General features: G+C 38.0%; 1 protein-coding gene across 1 annotated transcript; it reads right to left on the bottom strand.

Moving 5' to 3' along the window:
* Positions 1–4,417, bottom strand: LOC100602118 (olfactory receptor 2AG1). The gene has a single exon (XM_030829304.1). It carries the CDS (start codon positions 3,858–3,860, stop codon positions 2,985–2,987), a length of 876 nt encoding a protein of 291 aa, XP_030685164.1. The 5' UTR covers positions 3,861–4,417; the 3' UTR covers positions 1–2,984.
* Positions 4,418–10,174: the final 5,757 nt, after the last annotated feature.

Here is a 10,174-nt window from a genome sequence, read left to right as displayed (position 1 = left end):
CCAGGCTGGAGTGCAGTGGTGCGATCTCAGCTCACTGCAGTCTCCACCTCCCGGGTTCAAGCAGTTATAATGAGGGAAAACAGGAAGTGTACATGCAGGCACAGATATGTGGAAGATTTGAAGAGGGCTTTGTAGCCAACTGCTTCTGTTCTAGTGAAGTGTGAGGCAAGGCATCAGCTTAGAATGATGGTGTGGAATGGTCATTTTAAAACTGACTGAGACTAGGTTCCAGAAGTATAGTCATGCACCATGTTCAGGAAGGCAAGACTGAGTATTGTAAAAAAAAAAAAAAATGCTCAAATTACAAATTAATTTATCAGTTAAATATATTCACAATCAAATTACAAGTGAGCTATTAAGATGTGAAGGATAGAATCAAATGTCTTCCAAAAGAGTAAAGAGGAGAAAGAAGCTAGAACTGAAGAGTTAGCCAAAATATAGCTTACCAGAACATGTCTGATGAAGATAGTAAAATAACAGAAAATGAAAGGATTACTTTAAAATATTACTAGAAAAATGGTAGCTTTGACAAAAGTTGAAACATCACCATTTTCACATGTAAAGATAAATTCGACATTTATTGTTAAAGTTAAACACAAATTATAGAGTGAGTGACAAAACGTATAAAATATATAAATTGTTACCTAAATTGAACTGTGTGATGGACAGCAAAGACGTCAATGAGAATAGAAAATTACATCCTAACAGTAAAAATCACTGGAAAAAAAATAAAATAAAAGATATCCTTCACTATACAAATATTTTAAATATTTCTCTGTCTAAAAATCTCTGCCATGCAGATATTAGAAGCCAAATAACAAATTGAAAAGAAGTTATTACCACAAATATAACAAAGTCTCCGTGTTCCTAACCTGTAAAAAACTTCAACAAATCAATAAGAAAAATGTGAACAAGTTACTTAAGCAAATTAAAATAGGCAAATTTTATACCTTATCAATTAGTGAAGACTACTTATATGTAAAATTTAACATGAAAAAATATGTAGTGGGCTAAGTACACTTATATGTTGCTGGTAAGAATGCAAAATATTTAACATTTTAAGAAAACAATTTGTCTTTTCATATGAAGAGTATTAAACAGATTTTTAACCTTGGTTTGAGTAATTTCACTCATAGGAATTTTCTATAGAAAAAAGGTCACACATCCAAGAGATTGACATTACTGATTTCACATACACATACACACAGAGAGAGACACACACACACACACACACACACACACACACACGACAATGTTAAAGATAAAACAATGATAAAATAGCTAATAATGTTACAAAACACCCATATGATGTAACATTATACCATCACTCAACAGTGTTTTCAGGGCCATTTATTCTGTAGGCGTTAAATTTATTAAATACTTATTATATGACACACGCTGTTTACAAGTATAAAGATGTCTTTATATTTATATTTACTAACTTGTTTCATCCTCACAACACTACAAAGTAGGTCTTATTGTTAATGTCAATTTACACTTTGCAAACTTACAGACTTGGGCACAAACAGGTTAAGTAATATGCTAAAAGTTATAGAAATAAGCGGGGTGTATTCAATTCTAACTTCTGTACACTGATAACTGACCCTAGACTCTTTGCAGTGCTGTATACTGCCACTATATTACATAGGAAAATAACTATATGCTAGTAGGTTAAAAAAATCTGTTTTACACACACACATCAACTCGGTAAAATGCATGCCTGTATTAAAATGGAAGGAAATTCATATAAATACGTGTAGGAATTATCTCTACTCAGCCTTGCCTTCCAAACATGATATACTACTATGCTTTCTGAACCTAGTCTCAGTTACTGTTTTAAATTAGTATAGGAATTGATTTGAAAAGTGTTAGTGAATCTTCAAACAGCAATATCCCCCAAAAGAGTGTCATTTAATTAGCTATATCATTTTATATTATTTTTAATCTTCAAAATGCAACTCACAGCTTTTGTTCGCATCTTTTGTTTTCAATATTCTCAGACTTATAAGCAAACTAATAGTAGTGCAGCATAATTAAGCTGGTGGGAAAATTCATTATGTTGTCCTCTCCTTCTTTAGCACAAACACACAGACACACTGACTTAAATATCCACACCCACCACGCATGTGAACACTGCAATGGTTGGAATGTTACAAGATAGCCTTGGATAATGGAAAACCACTATTTTGCTTGTTTGTTTTTTTATTAGCAAGAAATAAGCAGAGTTGTTTATCATGAACCTTGCTTATGGACTACCTTCACCTCTTATTTTCTTCATTTTATTAATAATTGCATTTTAGGAACTATAAAGTATCTCCATGTCAAAAACCAACAAACAAAAACAAACAAGCAAAGACACTTGTTAGAGTGTTTCATACGGCTGATGTTTGGAAAGAAAAAAAAGAGCAAGTACAATGCAAATACAAGCAAACTACTACCAGTTGGGGCATTAGACAAGAAGTCTATATAACCTTTTAATAAGGTCACTTGGTCTAAATTTGTGCAAATCTCTAGACATCTCCCCCTTTGATGTTTGGGTTTTGCTTATGCCACCCACTTGAAACTTTCCTTTCTCTGGTTCTTTTCCTTTCTCTGATCCAATATAAACTTCCAAGGTTAGGGGTCATGTCCCAAGGTGGGAACCCATTAAACTAAATGCCTTCTTGGGAAAATAAAGATTAAATTTTAAATAGAGTGAAGAGTAATTTTAGATAGTGTAAATCATGCCCTATAAATTACTTCATGGAGAGAAGATTTAAAGAGCATTTGACAAATCCAGTTATATTCCTTCACTTTTCTATTAAATGCTATACTCTGCACTGTATTGGTTTTACCATTAGTATTTGATTCATAACATGAATCTTTTGACTCTCAGGAGAAGGAATTTTGGAAGCTAGCCATGATCCTTCCCTAGAGCGTGGAGTGTGCCGGCAGCATGTATTTTCCCAGGACCCTCCTCAAGGCCCCCATGACCTCCTTATTTCTCAGGCTGTAGATGAGGGGTTCAGGGCTGGAGTGACAATTGTGTAGAAAACAGAGATGATGTTGTCTTGTCTGGTGCTGTGGAAGGAACTAGGCAAGACATACATGAATGTGGCAGCTCCATAGAACATCCCAACCACAGTCAGGTGGGAAGAGCAGGTGACAAGGGCTTTCTTCCTTCCCTCATTTGATGGCATATGGAGTACAGTGAGTAGAATTTGTGTATAGGAGGCCAGTATAGCAGCAAAAGAGGGAATCAGGAAGGTCACACCCATCATATATACCATGAGCTCATATCTGGAGGTATCAGCACAAGCCAACTTCAGCAAGGGTGGGATCTCACAGAGAAGATGCCTGATCTCCTGGGCCCTGCAGAAGGGATAGTGCATGGTGTACACGGTATATATTAGGGCACTTAGGGATGCCAGGATCCAGGACGTGGCCACCATGAGCCAGCAGACTCTTGGGCTCATAAGGGTCATGTATTTCAGAGGATGACAAATGGCCACATACCTGTCATAGGCCATGAAGGCCAGTAGGAGGTCCTCAGCGCCACCCATTGTCAGTGCCAGGAGCATCTGAAGGGCACAGCCTCCAAAGGAGATGGTGTTTTCTCTGCGCAGAAAGTCCGCAAGGGCCTTGGGAGTGACAACAGATGTGAACAGGAGGTCCATGAGAGAGAGCTGCCCAAGCAGGAGGTACATCGGCACGTGGAGCTGGGCTTCTATGGTGATGGTCAGGAGCAGCAGACCATTGCTGGTCAGGGCCAACATGTATAGGACTGTAATTGTAGCACAGAGCAGTTCAGGAGACCCACTGTCATTCAGAATCCCCACCAAGATGAAGCTGCTTCCCAAGGTGGAGTTCCAGAGCTCCATGCTGTGGTTTCTTTCATCACCTAGAACAAGATGGATACTTCATGAATTTTTGCTAAGATGAACTCTAGTTTTGTAATATCAGAGGCTCCCCAGGACCTGAATCCACTGAGATGATACCCTTTCCACTGATAACTGACTTTGCCTCTTGATTTCTGAATGTCTGACTTCTCACTGTATTTTGATAAAAGTTCCATCTAAATGGAGAACAGACATCACAGTAATAACTAAACATTAAGAGATCACACATAAAATATTATTTAGGACATTAAACCTGAACATGTATCTTTCCAAAAACAATAAATTATCTTTCTCTTAAGATTAAAGAAATATTCTGCCACGCACATCCTTGATTATCCTTGTAACTATCCAGTTCGTTTTTTTCATAGACTTGTTTTGATATGAAATTCCAGACAGGTACAGAGACTGAATTTCAATAAAGCACTTTCACTTCTTTTTCCATAGAACTTACAGCCACATTTGTTTGCATTTCTCAAGGCGGTAGATGAAAGCCTCATTAGTAGGCTAAAACTTGTCCACCTTAGTTCCCTCTCTCTTGGCCAGCCCCACATTCTACAGAAGCTTGAGAGAGAAGGGATAATGGACTGTCTGAGACAAGAGAATGTTGTATTTGAAAAGGTGTTGCATTTAGAGCTAAATACTTTAGGGTCGATGCAAACCTGTTTATTTAAAACAGGTTATATTAAGATGTGAGCTTGGAAGGGCTCCGAAATATAATACATGAGGTCCTTCCTAGGAAGATCAGGATGTTTGTGTTTGGAAGAAATGATGAAAGGGAACAAGAGAGCATCATTATATGCTGTAATTATCCTCAATAATTCTATCCCCTCTCCTGCCTTTGACCAGATGTTCACTCTCCCTTCTGCAGGGCCAGAACATTTAAACTTGGTAGAAGGACCACAGGAATAGGGAGGAACTCCTTTCCCAGAAAGCAGCTATTGGCATTGTGGTACCCAATCCCATGGAGAAGCCAAGGAGAAGGACAGGGGCCTAAGATTGACCGGAGTCTGTGTGCATTGTGAAACTGGATAGATAAAGCCAACTCTGAACATGCAGTTAAAGATTTTGAAGTGAAGCATCCTCTGTCAATCATTTCCCCATATACGGCATCTATGTTTCATATTTCACTGGTTTCCACTGGCCTCTTATGGGGCCATTAGTACCTTAATGATTAAAAGGTATAAGAACATGCAATTGACATATCGTCACTTTTTAGATGGCCCTTTAGGATATTCATCATTTGATAGATGCAAAAATGCGTTACTGGCAGCCAGCAGAGCACACAGGGTCTAAAGACAAGTATTGCGATTTCCACCAGGAAGCAGATACCCATGCCTGGGCTGTAGCACAGTCCTTATTGGTTCTCTTTTCAGGTTCAGAAAATTAAGAATAGACAAATTGGAACAGGCTATGAAGCCCAAACATTATACTAGGGAATCTGGCAGACCGAGTAGTTTAAGTTCTCAGAGTATGCTTTGGACTCCATTTTTCCTACTCAACTTACCTAGAGACACACCTTTCCCTGAAATAAATACAAAGTCCTTACCTCAGGTTGTGAGAAGCCTAGTTGTCCGACCACTCAGACTTTCCTAGGGATTGTTTGAAGTTCAAGGATGTTCCAGTCGAAATGGGAAGAAAGGACATGGCTTTCTTCAGCAGTGTTCAGTTGGTTTAATTTTGCCAAGTTGGGTTAAGTGTCTGAAAAGTCCTAGTGAGATCAGATGTCAGGGCCCTTCTATTCCTTCCACTTATCTGCAGGTCTACCCTAGAGATAGCAGTGGATGCAGACAGACAGCTAATACAGAATTTGGGTAGTTTCCTATATAGGAAGAATATTACTTTCTTGGTCTCACAGCTGTGAAGAACTAGTAGAAACTACTTTCATACAGGTTGCCAGGGAGAGAGCCCCTCTAGCCCTAGAGCAGTTACCAGACTGAGTTCTTGGGTTCAGATACTCAGACTTTCCTTCATTCTTGCTGGGGTCAGGGAGCAGAGATAAAAGCTGCAGGGTCCTGGAGGAAGTAGATATTGAGTCGATATTGAAAGAGCTGCCCAAAGGAGATTCTGTTGTCCCCTGCCTCACTCTCCCTGGAGCCAAAGGTGAGCCAGAGCCTTGTCCTGAGAGAGGCTGCCCTGTCTTCTGATCCATGATCTCTTCCCTCTATTTTACCCCTATGTTCCGAGGGACTTATTCTCTCAACTCAAATGGCTTCCCTGGAAATGCTGGCCCAGATTCAGGATGACAATTAATCTTCATGGGTGTGTTTCCTGGCCTGGTATTCCTGTATTCTTCTTTCACTATATAAGCTCCTAGGCTCTGTGTTTCTATTCCACAAGGGAGGCACTGATGGCTTGTTTCTAAATTAACTAAATAGAGCAGGACACAAAGTCTCCTCATGTGGCCAGCCCTCTGTCCCAGAAAATAAGGTGGGTTTCCTTACTTATGTGGCATGCTGCTTCCTTCTTTATGGTCCTTTCACCCTGGACTATTTCCTATTCAATATGACTGCTCCCTGAGGAGTCTGTATATGTGAGGTCTTCCCCTCATTGACCTTTGGCAATCCAGTATGGCTTATATGTCTTGGTGTTACTGTGTTCTTCCACCAGTGATACTTAAAGAGTAAATAGACAGTTTTCCAAGTATTGGGCACGAAAACAAAAAGGAATTCATACTGTACTGAACTTGTAGAGTATCAATATCAATGAAAACATTTTATATTCTCCCAGAAATAAAAGACAGATTACCCACTAAGTAAAGACAACTAGATTATAGTGGACTATCAATAGCAGCAATAGGACAAGGGAGAAATATATTCAAAAGTGCTGAGGAAACTTAACTGCACACCTATGATTCCAGGCACAGCTAAGCCATTATTAATGAATTAGGACAAAGTAAAAATGACATTGAAAAGTTTATCCCCAAACACTCCCAATAAAATACTTTCAGCAAGGAGAAAGGTGGCACCTAGAAAATGTATACAAGGAGAAATAATGAACTTAGAAATTGATTCAATAAGTGAATTGGCAAGTTTAATTCACGAAAAATAAAATATGTTTATATTTTTAAAAGAGTCAAACTAAAATTCTTCACAAAAATAATAACATGAGTGGAATTTTCCTATGGGTACTTGAAGTCTGTAGAAACAGAATATTAAAAGCTTCATACTCATTTATTTAACACTGTAATTTCCTTTTTTCATTATTCATTAAAGTGCAATCTACATACAGTAAAATTCACCTTTTTTAATACACAGTTTTACAAGTTTTGACAAATGTATATAGTCATGAGACCACCACCAAAATCAAGACACAGAAATTTCATCAGCCACAAAAATTCTCAGGTGCCTATTTGTATTCCTCCCCTCCCCCTCCCAAGCCCCTGTCAACTGTCTGATCTGTTTACTGTCACTATTATTTTGTCTTTTCCAAAATGTCATATAAATGACATTATACATTTTGAGCCTAGCTTCATTCACTTAGAATAATATGTTTGAGATGCATCCATATTCTTGTATCTACTAGCAGTCCTTCCTCATTTAATACTGAATAGTACCCAATTGTATGGATCTATCATCGTTTGTTTATCCATTCACCAGTTGAAGGACATTTCTGTTGTTTCCTATTTTGTTGATTATGAAAAAGCCATCATAAACTTTCATGTACAGGTTTTGACATGAACATAAATTGTCTATTCACTTGGGAAAATACCTCAGAGTAAAACTGATTGGTTCTGTGGTAAGTGTATGTCTAGGTTTATAAAACTTTGCCAGACTTTTCCATATGACCGAACCATTTTGCATTCCCAATTTTATTTCCATTTTGCTTATTTTAAGCTGTAAAGAATAGGCTTTTTAAATTTTAACTCAAAATGAATGAAATATTGCCTGAGGCCTTACATTTCAAGTCTTCCCAATTAACATGCAAAGAAAAAAGAAGAGTTTTTTAAAGGAAACAGAATTATTCATGCCAATAAAGGAGGTACAATTCGAAACAAAAAGTCGTCTAAGAAAACACATGCATGCATACATGCTTAGAGTTGGAGACTGAAAACATTATCACAATTAAGTGCTCTCTACATGGTAACATTGAAAATGTTCTTACAAAATTACTTAAAAATTTTTTGAGATACGTAAATTATAAAGATGTATTTTATTTACTATGGAATATAGCTTTTAATCTCTAAGCCCTTTTATACTCATTGTCATCATAGGCAATGATATGAAAATTCCCACTTAACTGTTTATAAAACATAAAAAAAAATTTTCTTTGTCAGACACATGGGTCATAAACCTTGAGTCATAAAGTCTTTGTGTCAAAATATAATTTTTGGAAAGCTACAAATATGATGCCCACAAATACAGAATGATATATATGTTAACTTAATAAGAAAGTTTGCAAGATGGTAAATCTGATTCAAAAGGCATTTGAAGAATAGTTAATGTTAGAACATGTCTATCTTGTTGAAATATATAAGATTACAAGAAATCTTCATTCTGTTGATATGATGTATCACCTTGTTTGATGTGTATGCTGAACCATCCTTTTATCTCTGGGCCACCTTAACCATTTTTAAGGTGTATAGTTCAACAGCATTAAGTACACTCATATTGTTGTGTTGTCATCACCACCATCCATCTTCAGAACTTTTTTTTTTTTTTTTGAGATGGAGTCTCACTCTGTCATCCAGACTGGAGTGCAATGGAATGGTCTCAGCTCACTGCAACCTCCGCCTCACGGGTTCAACTGATTCTCCCACCTCAGCCTCCTGAGTAGCTGGGACTACAGGTGTGTGCCACCACACCTGGCTAATTTTGTTTTTATATTTTTTGTAGAGATGGGGTTTCTCTATGTTGACCAGGCTGGTCTCGAACTCCTGACCTCATGGTCCGCCTGCCTCGGCCTCCCAAAGTGCTGGGATTACAGGTGTGAGCCACCGCGCCCAGCCTGCTGTTTTTTATAACAAGAAAAATTTTGGTATTAACAAACTGTAGGAGACTGAATCAAACACTCAGTTTTGGATTAAAAGTGAAATGCTTACTAGCCATCCAGGCAGAAAGGTCACATCAGCAATTAGCTAAATGAGTTTGTGCTTCAGAGGAAGTCATGTCCTTGGAAGGTGATATGCATTTAAACCTATAGGATGATGAAATTGCCAGAGAATATTGAATAAGAAGAAAAAGAGGCTTGCAATGGAGCCACAAGCTGCTTCAATATTTAGATGTCACGTTGAAGAGAAGAAGTTGGCCAAGTAAAGACTGAATCCAGTGGAGTACTTAGAAAACCTGTTGATTGTAGTGGCCTGAGAGTAAAAAATGATGCTCCCAAAAGGAGAGAATGATCCAATTCTGTCAAATGTGGCTGAATGTGTGAGCAGGATGAAGATAAAGAAGTGATACCAAACTCAGTATCACTTCTTTATCTTCAACCTGCTCACACATTCAGCCACGTTTGACAGAATTCGATCATTCTGAAGCTGGAAACCATCATTTTCAGCAAACTATCGCAAGGACAAAAAACCAAACACCGCATGTTCTCACTCATAGATGGGAATTGAACAAAGAGAACACTTGGACACAGGAAGGGGAACATCACACAGCGGGGCCTGTTGTGGGGTGGGGGGAGTGGGGAGGGATAGCATTAGGAGATATACCTAATGTAAATGACGAGTTAATGGGTGCAGCACACCAACATGGCACATGTATACATATGTAACAAACCTGCACGTTGTGCACATGTACCCTAGAACTTAAAGTATAATAAAATATATATATGTATATATATATAAAAGAAGTGATACTGAGTTTGGTGTAGGAACGTTATTGCTGACTCTGACAAGCACAATTGTAGTAATGTGGGGCTGAGGGCAGCGAAGACTGATTACAGTGGCATGAGCCATAGATGGTAGAAAAGGATGTGGAAACTTTGGGTATAGACTCATCTTTCAAGATGATTTACTGTGAGAATTGGGGGAACTGTAAGGGAAATGTAATTTTGACAGAAGACTTCCCTTAGATAGAAGATACTGTAGCATGTGTGTAACCTATAGTAATTTTCCAGTAGAGAGATGATGTAGAAGAGAATCAGGTAATTGCAAGACCAATTTCTTTGGGTATTAAGAGAATAAGATATGAACAGCATTAGTGGAGGATTTGGCCTCTTATAGGCATTTTCAAAGATGAAAAGCTATGTGAAGATGTATGGTAAATTGGTAGTGGAAAATGAGGAAGTCCTATATGATTGCTTCTAGTTTTCCAATGATGTATGAGGCAGTTTCAGAAGCTGAGAGTGAAGGTATA

This window comes from Nomascus leucogenys, chromosome 15, assembly GCF_006542625.1.
Source record: "Nomascus leucogenys isolate Asia chromosome 15, Asia_NLE_v1, whole genome shotgun sequence".
Taxonomy (NCBI): Eukaryota; Metazoa; Chordata; class Mammalia; order Primates; family Hylobatidae; genus Nomascus; species Nomascus leucogenys.
The sequence above is the reverse complement of the archived record's forward strand: the minus strand, read 5'-3'. Positions and strand labels throughout refer to the sequence as shown.